This window comes from Mytilus edulis, chromosome 11 (genome assembly GCF_963676685.1).
Source record: "Mytilus edulis chromosome 11, xbMytEdul2.2, whole genome shotgun sequence".
Lineage (NCBI taxonomy): Eukaryota > Metazoa > Mollusca > Bivalvia > Mytilida > Mytilidae > Mytilus > Mytilus edulis.
Genome location: NC_092354.1, coordinates 69,439,865 through 69,460,287, shown reverse-complemented (window position 1 = coordinate 69,460,287; position 20,423 = coordinate 69,439,865). Strand labels below are relative to the sequence as shown.

The following is a 20,423-nucleotide window of genomic DNA, read 5'->3' as shown; positions in this document are numbered from 1 at the left end:
TCTTTACCATAACACATGAATATAATAGAAAAGAAGTCAAAAATTGACAAAATCCGATGAGAATTACAAATAGATGTACAACATCAAACTAAACACATGAATTTGGGATAGGTAAGTACCGTAACACGTCTTATAGTAAAGCGAATTCACACTCAGCAAAACAGTCACAATTGGGAATAAGTTACGTTCGGTAATTAAAAGATTAGACGACGTAATGACAAATCACAATCAACATGTGGTAAAAATGTCCTTAGCTAGTTTGGTCAAAGACACATTGTATGAATCAACTAATTCGTGATGGTGTCCATGAAATTTACGGAGTGTCAATTTTAATCTGTCCTCCTCATAACTTTGTTGAAGCAGTTTCTGTGTAAGAAGCACACTTCTGTATATGAAGTCTGTATAGTGTGACCAAGCACGAGAATAACGTATCAATTGTGATATGTAAACACCATACGAAGGGGCAGAGGGTATGTTACTGCTGCGAAATGTGAATTTGATAATTTGGAAGTTGAAATTGTCCCGTTTATCATAGATTTTCGTGTGAAGTCGTACATCTGCGTCAATATTGAGGAAAATATCAAGGTATGAAGCGGTCCTTCTAGTATCAGTAGTATCCTTAATTTCATGTTCGCTGGGATATATGAGATGTAAGTATTGGCTGAAATATGGGTTATTCATCACTAACAAAAACTAGGGGTGATCTCAGGTGCTCCGGAAGGGTAAGTTGATCCTGCTTCACATGTAGCACCCGTCGTGTTACTTATGTGATAACAAATCCGGTAAATAGTCTAATTCGGTAGGTCACATTCATGAAAGGGAAGGAGATTATAGTTACGACGTACGGAACATATCCGATATCATTTGTGAAACGGTTACTCCATCAAGGTCAACCAGCTTTAATAACTTACAGATCATTGTAAACTTCACGTCCGCTGCTTAATCTGAACATGGGACTCACTCATGACATAAACACCATTTCACGCTTTGTAACAGTTCGACCTCTGCTAACTATCATCAAAATTCGTTTCTATTAAAATGATTAAAATATAACTGTACATTTTGTTGTTGACATGCGTGACCTATTTAATAAAAAAAAATAATGTTATCAATTAAAAACTTTGCCAAAAAATCATTGAATAAAAGACAACAGGAAACTTTTATAACAACTCAGTGTGATGTATCCCTTTGTAAATTAAACAGACGCCATTACGAGTTGGTTGACCGTTATGACATAACGGCTTCACAGATGATATCGGATATATTCCTAATGTCGTAACTACAATACTCTTCCCTTTTTATAGGGACCTACCTAATCAGACTATTTAAAGGATTTATAATAACATAAGCAACACGTCGGGTGCAACATGTGAAACAGGATCTGCTTACCTTCCGGAGCACCTGATATCACCCTCAGTGTTTGGTGAGATTCGTGTTGCTTAGTCTGTAGTTTTCTATGTTGTGTCTTCTGTACTATTATTTGTCTGTTTGTCTTTTTATTTTTAGCCATGGCGTTGTCAGTTTATTTTCAAATCTATGAGTTTGACTGGTATCTTTCGTTCCTGTATTATATAATCATAAAGTCTATAAAATATTGTTTTTTATTGTTTTTGATATGTTATCCCATTTATATATTTGACATATTGGCATTGTATTTACCAACTATCAATATCGCATCTGTCTATTTAAGTTTGAGTATAATATGTTCAAGTCGCAAAATAATATTTAAATGTGTGCCACTTGGTGAAATAAATGGGATGTGTAGATACGTTGAAATGTTTTTAACACTATAAACATTTATCAGTTATGAAATGAATCATGTTTATTTGTACAAATTTTAGTCAGGTCAAGAAAAATAATGTGTGGTTATGATTACTTAATGAAAAAGGTAGGAAGATCCATTGGTTTTCTTTTTATATAAATGCAATGCTTAAATATGGATTGCATATTATGCATATAAGTCATTTACGTATACAAGTTATGGTCAAGTTAAGGAAAATAATATCTGGTTACATTTACTTAAAGAAAAAAACATAAGAGTAGTGACATTGTAGGTCAATATACCTATATATATATATATATATATAAGTTACCTGTTATTTCATTAAAACATAAGGAAACATATAAAATTATGTACAGACAACCGAAAAAGGACAATAATAATCATAAATAATGTATATTATAATTAATTCTTAGTCTAGTCATTACAGTATTTAAACCATATAGTTTTGAAATAATAACAAGGTGTAAGGTGTAAGAACTGGATATATTTACAAATAAAATTTTAAATTAAACTAGTCTTGAATTAACATTATTCTTACGATTGTACGTTAACGGTGCTCTTCTTTTATCAGAATTTATAATAAACGATTATCAAAAAAGACTTATGTAAAAGGGTCAGGGTTTAGAACAATAAAACGTGTCTAAATCAGTTTTCCTTCACAGTTTAAAATCTCCTATTTTTTTTATCGTGTCATTATCCTGTAAAGGTACTTGATAATACGGTACACATTAGAAGTTGACGTTACAGGTAAAATTTGTAATTTATCTTTTCTATATATGACGTGTTAGAGGAATGTTCTACTTTTTAACTTTTGTGCCTACACTATGTATAATAAAAGGTTGTTAGTTCTTTGAAAAAGGTAAGATATGTTATTTTTAAATGCTATATTTGCATATTTTATTTTCTGCATATAATCAGAGACAACTTTATGTAACATTGTAATATTCATCATGACATTTTTCATTAATAAATACTGTTTAAACTAACATCGTGTAACCGAACAATGCGGCTTAAATAATATATATTCAAATTCTCCCTCATAAATTCGTCAAAATTTAAAACATTTCTTATCTATCTACATGGCTAAATAAAACGCAAGTCAAAATGTAGGCTTGCTTTCCTCGTCGAACTAGTTTTACAATCTTGTTCTCTAAACTTGTTCTACGGACTTGTTCCACAGTTACTAAATATAGAAAAAGATAAGGGAAAATCCAGATATAACGGAATAGAAATAGATTGCATCATAACAAATTAAATATGCAAAGGTAGTGAACCAAAAAATGAGACAACGCTTAAAGTTTTTTGGATAACTGTCTTGAAACAGGAAAATCTGCTTTTTTTTCAATAAAATTTCATTACTCGGAAACGTCAATTCAAATATAAAATGTATAAAAATGAAATGGGAGCTTTCGTCTCTAGATATAAACAATTCACCAATTAGATAGTTTCATGAAAATTGATGAACATTTTTTTAGTAAGTGGACGGAAACAAAGACGGACAGTGGTATACCATAAAACGTTCGTCTAAGACGAGTGTATTGCAATTGCTGTATCATTGGTTTCACATACATGTACATAGAATAGATAATATAAAAAAAACTTCAAACAAAATATTCGGTTTTATGACTTGTAAAAGTGATAAGCAACAATATTTTCATATTTCTATTTTGATCAGCTTATCAAGAAAAACAGCAAAACGGACAACGCATATAGCATTATTAAACATGGAGCTTAACCTCACTCTTCCTTTCAAGTTGAATATGTACCCATAGATTTGATGACTGCTAGTTGCCAAAGGATTCAAATATTAATTATTCCATTGCTCAGTTGAAATACGATTCTAGAACTTACATCCCTTATCATTGACCTATTATACATTTTTTCGGGACCAGTTGAAGAACGCCTCCGGGTGCAGGAGTTTCTCGCTGCATTGAAGACCCATTACTGGCATTCAGCTGTTGTCTGACCTTTGGTCGGGTTGTTGTATTTTTGACTCATTCCTGATTACCATTCTCAATTTTATTTTAATTATTTTGATCGTTACATAATATCAGTTTAAATGATCAAATAACATTTTAAGGGAAAAAAAACAATAAACGTACTTAGAAGTACTTTATGGACCAATTTTTTACACCTTTGGTTGTTGATCTTTGAAAAATATATATATTGAATAATGTTTCGTTTAATCCTGAGACCATTTTAATAAATCAATATTTAATTGTATTAGTATCCTAAAGTTTATCATTGAATGTTACACATTATGTTGTATTTTATGTATATAAGGCATCACCTTTATGTAAACTTATCAGTGAACTTAATGCATTATCCTGTGTGTGGAGCAGGATCTGCATACCCTTCCTTATTATCCCTGTTTTTGGTGGGGTTCGTGTTGTTCAGTCTTTAGTTTTCTTTTATTTGTGTACTGTTGTTTGTCTATTTCATTTTTAACCATGCTTTAAATTATTTTTTTAAAGTATGAGAATGAATGTTCATTTTGTATCTTTGGCCTCCCTTTTAAATAAAGCGAAACTATTAAATTGTGAGGCCACCATCTGATTTCTTTTTCTAAATTGAAACCATATCACAATGTATAAATCGAATTATGATTTTCGGTAAACAGGATTAGTAAAAAGCAAAAATAACAAATAAACTTAAGAAATTGATAACGGACGAATAGACAACGAAAACAAGAATGGAAACGGTAAATGTGTCAAAGAGACAACAACCCGACCAAAGAGCAGAAAACAGTCAAAGCCATCTCAAAAAGACATAAAGTGCACAAACGTATCACGACCACATCATTACTTAATTTCTCTATTGACTATATGAAGGTCTTTGCAATGTATTGGTTACCTTAAATACACAAAAAAAGAGGAAAATTTTATCTAATCGCGTTCTCTAGGAATTATTCTACAAATAATATTTCAGTGCTTTTAGTTATTATCAATATTTATTATTAACTTTTGTACTAGAATATAGGAAAATAGTGGATTTAACTATTTTTGGAGTGTGCAAAATTCTTTAGATGTTTTAGAAAAAATACGTGCTTCTGATAATGCTTTTGATTCTGATGATTTAAGTTTGGAGTATTTCCAGTCTTTTTGCATTGTTCATAAATTTTTTGAAGTTAAAAAAAATATTGAAGAAGGACAAAATTTACAGTTTGTTGATCTATGTTTGTAGTCAATAAAGTGTACGCTTGTTGTTGTATCCAGCAAAACAAATTATTATTTTTTATATATAAATTACAGGATGGCCACGGACACACAATCAATACCAGACAATGGTAAGTCATATTTACAGGATGGCCACGGACACATGACAAATACCAGATAATGGTAAGTTGTATTTACAGGATGGCCACGGACACATGACAAATACCAGATAATGGTAAGTTGTATTTACAGGATGGCCACGGACACATGACAAATACCAGATAATGGTAAGTTATATTTACAGGATGGCCACATACACATGGTCAATACCAGAAAGTGGTGAGTTATAATGAAAGGATTATCACGGACACACCTGGATTTCTGACACCCACTTCCTTTGAACTCTGGTGGTGTGTTATCTCAATAGCAATCATACCGCATCTCCTTATTTCCATATTAACCTATCAGACTACAGAACGCATGAATTTTTCTTATGTATAAGCAATAACATTTTCTATGATTGAACAGTTATAATTAGAGACGCTTTTTGATGAAGCACCTTCATGTTTTCTACAAGAAACGAGAATATAAATGAACTGATTAGTGATGTTTCTTAAAAGTACTGTTAATATATCGGCATTTAATGTACTAATTAGGGATGTTTTCTAAGAGACTAAGTACTGTTTACATAGCGGCATTAAATGTACTGATTAGTGATGTTTCATAAAAGTACTGTTTATATAGCGGCATTAAATGTACTGATTAGTGATGTTTCATAAAAGTACTATTTTAATTTTATATAGCGGAATTTAATGTACATGTAAACGTTAGGCAAATTGATGGTAGTGTACAAACATGGATCTGTTAACGTAAATATATAGACGTGTTGATTACCTATACATTATCAGATTATGTATATGAAGAATACATTCAATCAAAATATATAAGAATGTTTTCATTATTCTTTTTCAGCTACAAATCACGGAATATATGTTTTCTATAACGAACTGTTACATGACACCGAACTGCACACATGTGTAGTTGATTACCTCATTTCGAGATGTGTTCTGACTATTGATGATGCACGGGAAATAAAATGTCCACCTGGACAGTTTCAACGAAACAAGATCTTATTAGATATCCTAATAGACCGGCCTTATAACAGCTTTTACTATCTTGTTGATGCTTTGGAGGAATCGGGCTCGTTATACCTCGATCTGGTGCTACGGATGAGACAAAACAAGACATACATCAGAACAGACACTGAAACTGAGCAAGATTCCTTTAGAAGTGGTAAGACTAATATACTAGAAAATGGATCTGTCTTTACTATTATCAAAGTGAAGATACTATTCTGTACGCTATCTGGAAGTCGCTGTTTCGAAGCGATGATTTTAAACTGGCTAACAGGACGGTTTTGCCTACGCTGACTTTCTCATCATTTGTTTACTCTCATATCTATAAAGTGCTTTAAACATCTTCAAGCTATGTATAGCATCATATATATGAGTAACTGTAACAAAAACATGCATTAGAATATAAAATATACGTGTGCATCACACCAACTTGATAGGAAAAGTGAAATAAATGGATAAGTGTGCTCTTGTAGTACAAAGCAAATAATCTTTATTTTTGATCTTAAATTTTTGCATCAGTTTACAGTTAAATATATACTGTTTCAATATTCTTTTCGTATTTAAGTAGAATATTTGTATTTCCCATAAAAAATATGTTTTCCTTGAGGATCCCAAAATACATTTTTAAATCAGTCTAGAAGATTTTTTGACTGTATGGCCCGATTTATAAAAAAAAACCGGCAATTTGAAGGTATATACGAGTCTATGTGATATTATGAATTGTCCAGGGAACTATAACGTGTAATTTCTTTTATCAGACAATACAAATATATGTCTGATGATTATTGTAGACGGCAAAATAATTATATTTTTGTTCCGTCAGTTTTATTTAAAATCAAATGCCTAAAAAGCAATACGTGATTCGCTTGTGGACTTTGTAATAATGTGTCGTGGCAGTAATCTGTTTAGCTATTAAATTTTTAAAGACTTTTAACATATTGTACCGGTCTAACGGACGAACAGAAAGACGGACTTCTCTATCACTATAAACCCCCGCTTTACAAAGTGGTGTACAATTGAGTGTCAAAGAGACAGTTCTATATCCAAAACAAAGTAAAGGAACTGTGATCAATTATAGGCTTGAATGTGTGTAAATAAAGGCAACCGTAGTATACCGCTGTTCAAAACTCATAAATCTATGGAAAAAAACAAAACCGGGGTAACAAACTAAAACTGAGGGAAACGCATTAAATATTACAGGAGAACAACGACACAACATTAAAATGTAACATGCATTTTTATATAACAATTAAATCTGTGTGTTTGTACAATTTTATGTATAACGGAGGACATTTCTGAAACTTATATATACAACAAGTCGTCATCTTATTTTAGCAACATTTAAACATCTTTATACTTAATGTAGAAAGTCGAGTAGAATGTACACCCTATCAAGCTAAAACATGTTTCATAAGTTTTCAGGATGTGAATTTATTGAAATATATTTGTGTTATTTAGAAAAATGCCACTTTCTTATGTATCATAAATAACTTTAAAATCATCACAAGAATACAGTGAAATAAACACTGATCATACATTTTCAAAATATACAAGCGAGACCGACCGTACAGTGAGAAATTCAAACAAGTGTAATTTTCTTATTTCCGGCTTCAAAGATCTGGTTGAAACTTATACCACCACTTGAAATATACTTCATTTAATTAATTAAGTCTACATTAATCTGTACACTAAGAGGGTGAAAAGCTTGTTTTTAGGTTCACCGACTGATTTCCCTTAGTGATGCACTTGCAAATCTCTTAATTAAGGCAAAGATACGAATAATGAATGTGCTGGATTTAATTCTAAACCATTTTAGAATATCGATGTCGGCATAAGTATACATCAAGCAATGTACAGATGATCAACTTACCGTTTAATTCAGTATATCCATCAAATTCAAAATGTGACCCAAAAAGTTCTCGCTTCGAAAATCGTGACTTCCGGATAGAGTACAGAATAGTATCTACACTGTGATTATAGACCGTCTGACATCACCAATATAAATTCAAAAACTTTAATCTCCATTAGGGAGACGTAAACACTTATTGTTCACACAAATAAATGTTTAAAACGGTTATAGTAGTTCCTTCCTTTTGCACATTTATTTTTCTTTGATCATGTGACTGTTATATTGGATCCATCTCATTAAACATACAAATCGACACTGATCACTTATATGCCGATTTCATTGAATGTTTCATTTCTAATATTAACAAGTTTCTGCAACTTTGACATACATACTAATACATTAAACTGACAATTACATCACATCAAGAGTACGTACATTTGTGAGTATCTTCTACTTTTAGAATGGTGGTCTTTGATTTTGGCACTTTATAGGACGCTTCTGTGCAGAATTTGTATGGATATACACAGATTTCTGTGTGAAAAGCATATCATTTCTAGATAAGTTGCTATAAAACGTTTGCCAAATGCAAGTTGTAAGAACACTTGTCTAATGTTGACGCCAAGATGACAAACTTAAAATTTGTTACGTGTCTTATGTGTGTCTTTATTCTCTTTTGATACATGTATACACAAGTTTATTGTTATTATTCATCTAAGCAAATTAAGTATGTTGAATTTTCTCTCAGTAGCCTCTAATCAAATCATACTTAATACAAAAGTGTGTTACCATCAGGTGTGTTTTTGTGTATATACCTCTGCTTTGAAAACATGACTAAGTGTTCGAGTCGAAAGAGGCGGAAGATATCAAAGGGAAATTCAAAACGCATGTAAAAGACAAAATTATGTAAAGGACACATCTCCATTAATCCTTAGGGAGTGTACGTGGATCCGCTGTACCCTTGCAGTCAATCAAGGGGTGCGTCTACATTGGCGGAATCTCAGTACATACATACATACATACATACATACATACATACATACATACATACATACATACATACATACAAACATACATACATACATACATACATACATACATACATACATACATACATACATACATACATACATACATACATACATACATACATACATACATACATACATTACATACATTACATACATTACATACATACATACATACATACATACATACATACATACATACATACCTGGCAAACGAAAATACAAATCAGTCCAGAAATCGCATAAAAAATTCAAGTCTAAGCAACACGAACCCCTGGGTTGATTTCCGATGAACCGAAAGAATAATCAGATCCTGCACCATATATAAAATCCGTCATGGTGCGATAAATGTTGATACTAGGAGATTTGATTATAGCCTATCTGACAGCACCCAAAGACATAAATATACATATCAACTAGTGTTCACCTTTTGTCATTGCTTCGGGGGAAGAGAAAAGAGCTGGATCATCATACCAAGTAATAATAGTAAAAAATACTGATTAGTCATTCAATTATTCTGTAAATTTTAACAGTACCCAATTAAAAGCATGACACATATATAAAAATTTGCGTTCCAGCATGTGTATACTATAGCAGTCTTCTACAATACACATCTATTTTGTATTTGAATGTTTTGTCTTTTGTTGACAGATTTTAGAGAACATTCTGTCAGATTGCAGAAAAACTACAAATCTTTGGTAGATGGGATGGGATCAAGTTTACATATAGTTGACACGTTGTTTTCTGAAGATGTAATAGGCCGAGAAGAAAAAGAACAGATTATGGCGACAGAACTAACGGTTACAGATCGCAACAGATTGATTATCGAAAAACTTATTCCAAAGAATAAAATTTGCTACAGGACATTTTTAGAAGTATTAAGGGACGACGATTGTGACAGTGCTTTGGCAGATGAAATTGAACAAACAGATGTTAGTCAAACTGATAGCATATTTATTATGATAGGTAAGTACATTAACGCGAAGCAATGAATGTGGTTGTTAAATTTGATAGATGCTTTTTGTGCGTCTTTGTTAAACATTTATTTGTTTTGAAATTGTGACACAGTGATGATTGCTTTGTCCATATTTTGACAATTTCACCTAATATGTCTGGTTTGTTTTCACGCATTGTTGTAAGTATAATTGAATTTGATGCGATTGTCATGCAAATGAGAGGTTAAGCGCTATAAAACCAGGTTTAATCCAGCAGTTTTCTACATTTGAAAATGCCTGTACCCAGTCATGACTATGACAGTTGTTGTCAGTTCGTTTGATATGTTTTATCATATGATTTTGACATTTAATTATGGACTTTCCATTTTGAATTTTCTTTGAAGTTCATTATTTTTGTGATTTTACTTTTATAATTTGCTGAAGACTTTTTTTTATAATAACGACGGATATAAAAAGGATATAAACATGTATTTTTTTTTAACTCATATTATTGCAAATTGAAGAGAAATGGAAGTAAAAGCTTTTACGGTAAACACTGCATAAGTATGCATGTGCTCTCGGACATATCAGATAATCTAGTTTTTTGTGTTTTTTATGAAGCGGCTTCACTTGTTCCCTTAATAAATTTTGAGGTTAATTGGTCTATTTTATAACGAGCAAACATCTTTTCTAGTTATGTGGCTAGCTCAGCTTTGAAAGAAATGTTTACAATGATTTATCAATAGTCTTTTCAAGATAAATGTTCTTATTAAAATATATCAATGAGGGTCTGGTTGGAATTTTAGACTAGAAAATAAAGATAAAAAAGTGCAGAATAATGACCCCCCCCCCCAAAAAAAAACCAAATAGTATAAATGAAGAACCATCTCCCCTCCAGACCTTCATATAATGATTCCAAAGATATGTCCTGACGAATGTGTTATGGGGAAAGTAAGGAACATTACAAAACAATATACGATTTGACTGTTAAACTGCATAGTTATGTAATAATGTCGTATCACTTATATCTATTTCAGGAAGAGACAAACTAAATGACAGGATAAAAGATTCAGAAAAAGGTAATAAATTCCCGTTTGAATTATTTTAAACTAGTAATTTTCGGAGCCCTTTATAGCTTGCTGTTCGACGTGAGCCAAGACTCCGTGTTGAAGACCGTAACTTGACCTATAATGATTTACTTTTATAAATTGTTACTTGGATGGAGGGTTGTCTCATTGGCACTCATACCCCATATTCCTATATCTATGTTATTATTAAGATGTTCAGATTATGTAAACTATCAATCTCCGGCGCAGAGTTCATATTAGTTCCTTACATGCTCCGCAATACTACACTTAATATGTCAAGATTGAGTGTAGTGCTAAGTAGTATTGATCTGAACGGATATGATCTCTGTGCCAGAGATTAGTAAACGATCTGAAATTGTATCTTTTTCGGTCAATTGTTTTCATAGAATCAGACAATTAACAATGATTAATATATGAGCTACATCAGATAGAAATTGACCTATGCAAATAAATACTAATACACCTGTTAGCCTTTTTTTGAATTGGAAAAAAAATCTATTCGGAAAGTCTGTAACTACTTAAAACTTTGGTTGTTATAAAAACTCTACAAAATTGACCAAAATTCTTTTTTTTTTTTTTCATTTCATATTTCATTGCTTTAAAATAAATAAAAGTCTTATACATCTTACACATGTAGACGTGCACTGGCGATTTCTATCCGGCGACGCTCATATATGTTAATAGAATAATAAACAATATCACTAATGAACATGATGAATAGCAAATTTGGTATGTCGTACGTCTTACAGACACGAAAATAGTAAGCTACGAAATACAATGTCGAATCCTAAAATATATCATTAAATATGTGTGACAATGTTGGTGATGTTATAAAATAAAGATCACAAACTCTTCCCCCTCTCTTTTATCACCAAAAACAAACCCGTTTATTTGTAAAGGAGTATAGCTTTCAAGAATGAAACAACACATTTTGGTGGATAACTTAGATTTTTATATCAATCATTTATTTCAAATAAAGACAACAATAGTATACCGCTGTTCGAAAGTCAAAAATCGATTGAGAGAAAACAAATACGGGTTACAAACTAAAACTGAGGTAAGCCCATCATGTAAATGAGGTAAAACATCGAAACAACAGAAACAGCGAAGTGCAACAAAAATAAGAATGAGAAAGCAACACACACAGAAACGAATTTATTTATTTTTTATTTAAATAAGGTCGTTTGTTTTCTCGTTTGAATTGTTATACATTGTCATATCAGGGCCTTTTATAACTGATTATGCGGTATGGACTTTACTCATTGTGGAAGGCCGTACGGTGACCTATAGTTGTAAATGTCTGTGTCATTTTGATCTCTTGTCTCATTGGCAATCATACCACATTTTCTTTTATATATATATATATATTCTATGATATCTGATTCTAAGATAAAAAATGCATTTTTTTGACTTGATTAAATGTTTCTGCACAACATTCTTAGTAGCCAAAGAGTTAAGCAAACATTCAGCGCTAAAAATATGTCTGTGGCTCATGTTTCAGTTGATCTTACATTGTTTTCCATTTCATATATCTTTAGTGAAGGATTTACAAGAAAAGGTACAGAAGTTAGAAATTGATATATACGAAAGTATTCCAAAAAACGTTAGAGGTACTTAATATAAGAGATTACTTTTTTAAAAACTATTGTTGCTTTACTGGCATATTTGTGCAAATTTTGAACACTTATAATTTGCAATTTCAAGGAAAATTCATAACGTAAAGTCCTTTATGTAATGGCAAAATCAAAAGATCGAACACATGAAACGAATGGAAAACAACTGTCATACTACTGGTTTGTTACGGGCATTTCCTTGTGTTGAAAAGGGTGGTTCAAAGCTGGTATTATAGCTAGCTAAATCTTTTACTTGTATGACACCGGCATAAAATTCCATTATATTGACAACAATAATGAGTAAAATATTTTTGATTGATTAATTCGTATAACAATAATATATTTACTCTTTACACTTCGAGTTAATTTGCAAACTTACTGCTACCGGTTTTGTAATTCAAATCGTTTTGGGTTATTAGTTTCTAACTTTCATCAATAAAATAAAAAGATCTAGGAATCGTAGATACAAGTAGTTAAACTGATGTGCGTAGTAAATTTGTCTCTTCCAATATATATTGAATGAACAAAACACAAAATTAACATACTAATAAAATCAGAACAGCAAAAAAAAAAAACAGAAAACGAAATATTTTTTTTTCAAAAAATCAATTTCTGTCAACGAATAACTGTTTATAACTAAACAAAAGCAACAGCGAAATAAAAACTGTATACTATATGCATTTTTTACAAGACAAATGGCCTTAAACAATTTTTTGCTTAAAATTTCAGCCCACATTTGTAGAATCTTACAATCTTGGGAAACTGATAATATGCAGTTTTTGTCTACAAGGGCCAGCACGAAAGTAATGGAATGTCTCCAGAGCAATAAATGTGTGACAGTTTTAGGGAATCCTGGAGTCGGGAAAACAGTGACAACACAATACGCTGCACTTGAAATGCAAAAGATGGGATATGAAGTTATTCCAGTTACTGTTCCAAAAGATATCAGAGACTTCCATTCCACTGGAAGGAGAACCATTTTCGTTATCGATGACCTGTGTGGTAATTACACGGCTAATTATCAAAGCATAGAAGAATGGAAGTTGTGGCTGAGAGACATACAAACCGTATTAGAAGACGAGTATTGTAAAATTATCGCAACTTGCAGATTGCAAGTTTTCAATGATACGAAAATGGCAGAACTGCCTCTTTTTAGAACTTGTGTATGCAATCTAAACGCTGACGATCTCTGTCTAACTTTAGACGAGAAAGTATTACTAGCAGATGTATATTTTGGGGATCATTCTAAAAAAGCTGTTACGATGGCAGAAACATGTGACTTTTTTCCTCTCATGTGTAAACTATATAAAAGGAATAAAACTAATTTGGATTTTAATTTAGATGATTTTCTAAAACATCCCTTTTCTGTCTTTGAAAATGAACTTAATAGTCTGTTTGTTGGTGGGGATGAAGGTAAATACAAATACTGTGCTCTTCTACTTTGCGTCATTTATGATAACAGTTTGAGTGAAAATCATTTTACAACAAATGACCTGGTATTTAATGAAAAACTTGAAAGAGTATGCGAGGCATGCGAGTTAAACAAGGGTTCATCCAAGCTTGTATTTAGAAAAGCACTAGACTTACTCAATGGTGCGTTTATATCAAAGGAACACAACATATATCATACTATACATGATAAACTGTTTGATTTTATTGGTAAATACTTTGGGACAAGACACATCGACTGTCTATTAGATTGCTGTGCATGTTCTTTTATAAAGGAGCGTTTTTCATATCCCACACCAATAGAGGATAATAATGCAGAATTTTCAATAACATTACCAGTAAAATGTACTTCCAAATACATTTTGAGAGTTATTTCTGAATGGTCAAAAGGAAATGTATCCGTCGCTTTGTCCAACGTTAATATGAAAAACCTGTCCTTTAGAACAGACTTACTTAAACAATTGAAGAGTTTTGATACGTCTGAGCAATCGGACCTCGCCAAAAAAACAGATATAAGAAATACTGATGACAGTGCCTTACTACAGAGCTGTTTTGTAGGGGACAAAGAAATTACAAGCTGGATATTAGAATACGATAATGATTGCAACAAGAGCAGACCAAACGGTGAATCACCACTCTTAATTGCTTCGTATATGAATCTTTTACCCATTGTTCAACTTTTAATTAATCATGGTGCTGCAATTAACCAATCAAAGAAGAATAACGTATCTCCACTTTTTATGGCAAGTCAAGCGGGCCATATTGCTGTTGTAGACTTTTTGCTGAGCTGCAACGCAAACGTGGATGTTTGTAGAAGTGATGGACAAACTGCACTGGGTGTAGCGTCAATGCACGGTCATTGTTCGATCGCCAAAAGACTCATTGACAAAGGTGCAGATGTTAATAAAAGCTCCAACATTGGAATGACACCTTTACACAATGCTTGTCACGTAGGACACCTTGAAACTGTCAGACTACTTATTGAGAATGGGTCGGATGTAAATATATGTTCCAAAACTAATTCACCGTTATATACAGCATGTTATATTAGGCACGTTTCTATTGTTAATGCGCTGATATCTGCAGGAGCTGACCTTAACAAAAGTATCTTGAACGGGTTCACTCCACTATATATTGCTTGTAATACTGCCGAAGTCAAATTAGTAAACGCATTGATTGATAATGGTGCGTCTGCCAATACATACACACAATCAGGATATACACCATTATATGTTGCAATATGTAGTGGGAATATTGATATTGTAAATAAACTAATAGAAGGAGGGGCAGATGTCAACATTGGCGTGAAAGGAGGTGCGTCACCTTTATATAAGGCATGCCATAATAAAAATTCGTTTATTTCAAACACACTAATTGATAAAGGGGCAGACGTGACCTTATGTTTGGAACATGAACATTGCCATACTTTATAGAGTGTTGTTATTTTCTTCTAAATCGGATTTGTTTGTCTCTACGTTCATTTTATTTCATTTCTTTAAAAAAAATCTTATATACGGTATACTTATATTAGTTTTATTTCTAAAGTTCTTCCGTTATCCATTGAGATGCTATATCCATTGCTATAAAAGAAATAGGTGTGGTATTATTGCCATTGAGTCAAATGCAACTATCAACCAAAGTGCAAATGAAATTGATGTAAGTAGTTTAAGGCAAGCAACACTGAGAAAAACCCATACCGTATAGTCGGCTAAAAATATAGTCAAGATATATTCTTCTTACAGATGTTAAACTTTACTTAATTCACGTTTCAAGAATAGTGACACATAAATATAAACTGAACATCTTATTGTTCTAATATAAATAAACTCATCATAGATACCAGGATTGAAATTTTATATTTACGCCAGACGCGCGTTTCGTCTTCAAAAGACTCATCAGTGACGCTCGAATCAAAAATAAAGCACACCATTTCCTAAACTTTATCGTAAAATTTTGAAAGAGTTTTTCAAGAAAAGTAACTGGAAATGTATCTCCCTCAGATAAAGCGTTGAGTGATATACTTTCAGTTTTTTGTTTTGTTTCATCAGGTCTTCGAGGATTGTATCAGGTTTTCACATATTTGTGTCCCGAGCATCACTGAAGATACATTATCGAACTATGCAACAGGTACGGTAAAGTTGGTACAGTAAATGCCAGTATCACTATTCACGACTAACTTTGGCTAATTTCGAGTTTGACTAGTACTGTCGCTCTGGTATCTTTCGTCCCTCTTTTCCAATTGTAAAAGCGTAGTAAAATACAACGTTAAAGCGGATTCCATTTTCATTGATAATTTATTATGCCGTTGCTGGGCTTCCAAAATGTCGTATATGACTTTTTTGGCTAAATATACTTTTTGACACCAATGGTCTTGGCGGGAGGAATCTTTGGTATTACAAAATAGCATACAGTTAGACCAATCAAAAACGTTTGAAATAAGACATATTACAAAATTGCCAATGTCAGTTGTTTGTAAAGTTTTCTTCCAAAATGTTGTATGAAAACTTGAAAATCGTTGTATAATGGCTTTGGGAATAAAATAATTATACATTTCTTTATTTTTGTGAAAATAATTTAAGCTATTCACAAAAATGTTAAAATTCACAAACAACATTTTGGAAGCATATATTTTGTCAAAATTTTCAAAGCCTGTTTGTGAGATATTTTTTTCTTGATTAATTTGTACTTTACAACATTTTGAAAGCCCAGCGACGATGTGTATAACCCAAAGAAACTCACTGAAATTTTAAACGGTCTATTTATTAAAAATTATACGAATCTTCATGTTGTTTCAGCTTTAAAGAAAAGTCCTTTATCAAATTGTAAAATCAAAAGCTCAAACACAGCAAACAAATGCAAAACTAATAACCGGGCCAAATGTGTTGGTGTTACATCTTACAAAGTCTATCCACATTATTTATCCGACGAATTCCGCTCAAGCCGGTTATAGGGGCCGTCTTACACTTGCAGCGAGATGAGAGTTGTTTTTCTTCATGTTGATGGCCTTAATCCTTAGCTTTTTGTGTATATTTGATTTTGCTAAACATGAACTGATTTTGTGTCATGGATGCATACCAAAATCCAGGTTTTTTTTTCAACGAGCCGAAATTTTTCCGACAGACGCAATGTACGCGACGACCCCGCCAATCTACAAAGATGGCCCCCATAGCTAAAAATAGAACATCAGGGGGGTTACAATGCAGATTTTGGCATAATGGCATAAAGCTCAAAGAGAAAATCTGACGGTGTAAACATGTTCATCAAGCCAACATCTATCCGCCATGAAATTTTCAGACGCCTCAGACAACCCTTAGTTGGGTAGCTGCCCCTTAATTGGTAATTTGAAGGAAAAGTTTGCAGTTCATCTATCGTTATCTTGAATATTATAATAGATAGAGATAAACTTTATACAGCATTTTTTCGTAAATTTTTGCATGTTTTTACAAAACTGTTCTCCTCTGAAACTACTTGGCCAAAATTACCAAAAACTTGGCTAAAATAATCATTAGGGTATGTAGTTTAACAAATGTATCCGATGATCCCGTCCATCAACCAAGATGGTCTCAATGGCTAAAATAGAACAAGTAGGTAATTTGACTTTATCTCTGAAACAAGCATTTACAGCAAATCTGACATAGATGAAAATGTTCATCAGGTTAAGATCTATCTGCCCTGAAATTTTCAGGAGCATCAAACAACCTGTTGGTGGGTTCTTTCTTTCAGAATTGGAAGAATAAGGATTTTTTTCAGTTCTTGGTTATTATCTTGAATTTCACATTATAGATAGAGATACAAGTAAACAGCATAATTGTTCAGCAAAGTGAGATCAACAAATAAGTCAACATGCCCAAAATGATGAAATTACCCCTTTAGGAGTTATTGCTCTTCATAGTATATTTGACAATTGTTTGTAAAAGTTTGTTATATTTTACAAAAATCTTGTTCTTTTAAAATGATGAGATAAATTCAACAAAATATAGCCACAATCATCAGTAAGGTATCTAGTTAAAACATGTGTCAGATAACCCCGTCTTCTAACCAATATGGCGTATATTGTTAAAAATAAAAAGTAGGATTAGAAACCAAGTTTTGTCTGTTTATACATTTTAAACCATTACAAAAAGAGAACATTTAAAAGGAAAATATATGATCAGAATAACGAGCTCAACCAATGGTCATTACTTACGTCAAAACTGTTAAGACAAATTTGTATAGGAAGGTATTGCACCTAATTGACTAATTTTACGATTTTTGTCATCTTTCATTTTTGCCTATTACCATCAAACAATGATATGTCTCTGTCATGAATGTACTTGCAATTGTTTGTACTGTAGTCCTGTTATGTATTGTTGTCATTTTAGTGTTATAAATAACATTGCCGTAAAAGCGCGAGGTTTGGCTAGCTACAAAACAAGGTTAAACCCACCATTTGTTCTTTAAATGTCCTGTACCAAGTTAGGTAAATTGCAGTTGATATCTTATAGTTCCATTCTGTGTGTGTTTCATTGTTCTTTTTTTTTTTTTTGCTGCAAGTGTTTCTGTTGTTTCTTTGTTTTCTTTTTATAGATGATGTGTTTGTTTCCCTCAGTTTAAGTTTGTAACCTGGATTTGTTTTCTCTCCATCGATTTATGACTTTCGAACAGCGGTATACTACTGTTGCCTTTATTTAGACAGAATTTTTTGTTTTTTGTTATTTCCCATAGGATTTAAATTATGATAGACAAATAAACACTCTAAACACAAAAGTTAACATCAAGGCAAGATATTTTAATGAGTCAAAGCAACTAAACAGTAATCAGTAATTGAATGTAAGATCAACAAAAGATAATTTTAGTCAGGAAGTCTATTCTTGTCAGTACAATGTTGGGAGTGTGTGCTTTGTTTGATATGCCCATAGACCAAGGTAAGGGACATGGGATCTTGCGATACTCTAGTTTCTATTTAGACAAATTTTCTGTAAGGACAAGAGCTACCATATGAGATCCGAACCAGAAGTAGCAAATCAAATTCTTTTTTAAGACAAAAGTGTATAGAAACCATTTACTTTCGAATCAGTATGAAGCACAACAGCAAATACAAAGAACTCAATAGACTGGTGTAGAGAGAAATCAGGTGGGCATACTGAAAATACATAGAGGACATTGATACAGCAGATCCATATTATACTGTTAATTCAGAAATGATTACATGCATTTATTGCGACTATGTCATTTTAGACTAAAATGTGATTACATTTTTTTACGATAATGAGAAAAAATCCTATTTAATCCATATAAAAAAAATAAAACATGGGGGTTCAAATTATTGCTATTGTAACCCTGTCGTTTTTTTTTCGGGAAAATAAAAACATTTCTGAATTTACAGTAACGACAAAAACCTAAACTGCATGAAGCGTTTCTGGACATTCATCAAACACAGATGGAAATCAAAATACCACCTTTAAGAGGAAATGGGTTACTTCGTCAAGACCCAGATGAAAAGGCAAACATCTAACATAAGCAGTTTCAATCAGCTTTTTCAGATAAAATAAATTTCATAAGCACTGAATATGCAACATGACAAATTAAGTTATTGCTCTTTACTACAGGACTTAAAGATCACTGAAAATGGCATAATAAAATTATAATCAAATCTGAATCCAATATAAGGCTGCTAGACCACACTCTATAACATTAAGGGTACTAAAAGAATTTTTATCTGATATTGCGCCAATCAACTACTATTTTTTAGGCTGTCCTTTGAAACAGGAAACAGGAACTTACTCCTAGAAAAAAATGAATCGTAATGTCCTGTCGATATGCACATCTACATAGTATGTCCTTATTATCTACAAAGTTTCATGAAATTCTGTTGTATGGTTTCAGAGGAGTTGAGATGACAAACTGTTGAAGAAGTACCTGAAAGCAAATAAGTTCAAAGGGGTGTAACTCCTAGAAAAAAGATTGAATCGTAATTTCCTTTTGATATGCACATCTACATAGTATGTTTTTTATTATCTTTAAAGGTTTCATGAAATTCTGTTGTGTGGTTTTAGAGGAGTTGCGATGACAAACTGTTGCAGTAGTACATTAAAGTAAATAAGTTCAAAGGGGCTTAACTCCTAGGAAAAAAATTTATCGTAATCTCCTGTCGATATGCACATCTACGTAGTATGTCCTTATTATCTACAAAGTTTCATGAAATTCTGAAGGGTGGTTTCAGAGGAGTTGAGAAAACAAACTGTTGCAGTAGTACATTAAAGTAAATAAGTTCAAAGGGGCTTAACTCCTAGGAAAAAAAATAATCGTAATTTCCTGTCGATTTGCACATCAACATAGTATGTCCTTATTATCTACAAAGTTTCAAGAAATTCTGTTGTGTGGTTTCAGAGGAGTTGAGATGACAAACTG

At 32.2% G+C, this 20,423-nt stretch overlaps 1 protein-coding gene across 1 annotated transcript; it reads left to right on the top strand.

Annotated features, from left to right (window-relative positions):
* The first annotated feature begins 2,572 nt into the window (after positions 1-2,572).
* Positions 2,573-15,507, top strand: LOC139496154 (uncharacterized). The gene is made up of 7 exons (XM_071284620.1): positions 2,573-2,642; positions 5,035-5,069; positions 5,911-6,231; positions 9,600-9,914; positions 10,921-10,962; positions 12,510-12,581; positions 13,314-15,507. The coding sequence occupies exons 2-7, from the start codon at positions 5,036-5,038 to the stop codon at positions 15,464-15,466; spliced, it is 2,937 nt and encodes a 978-aa protein (XP_071140721.1). The 5' UTR covers positions 2,573-2,642; position 5,035; the 3' UTR covers positions 15,467-15,507.
* Positions 15,508-20,423: the final 4,916 nt, after the last annotated feature.

Excerpts from the sequence above, each read along its gene's own strand:
- LOC139496154 (XM_071284620.1), top strand. The coding sequence starts at position 5,036 with ATGGCCACGGACACACAATCAATACCAGACAATG. Across the intron at positions 5,070-5,910 it reads ACAATCAATACCAGACAATG|CTACAAATCACGGAATATAT; the intron begins GTAAGTCATATT and ends ATTCTTTTTCAG. Across the intron at positions 9,915-10,920 it reads TAGCATATTTATTATGATAG|GAAGAGACAAACTAAATGAC; the intron begins GTAAGTACATTA and ends TATCTATTTCAG.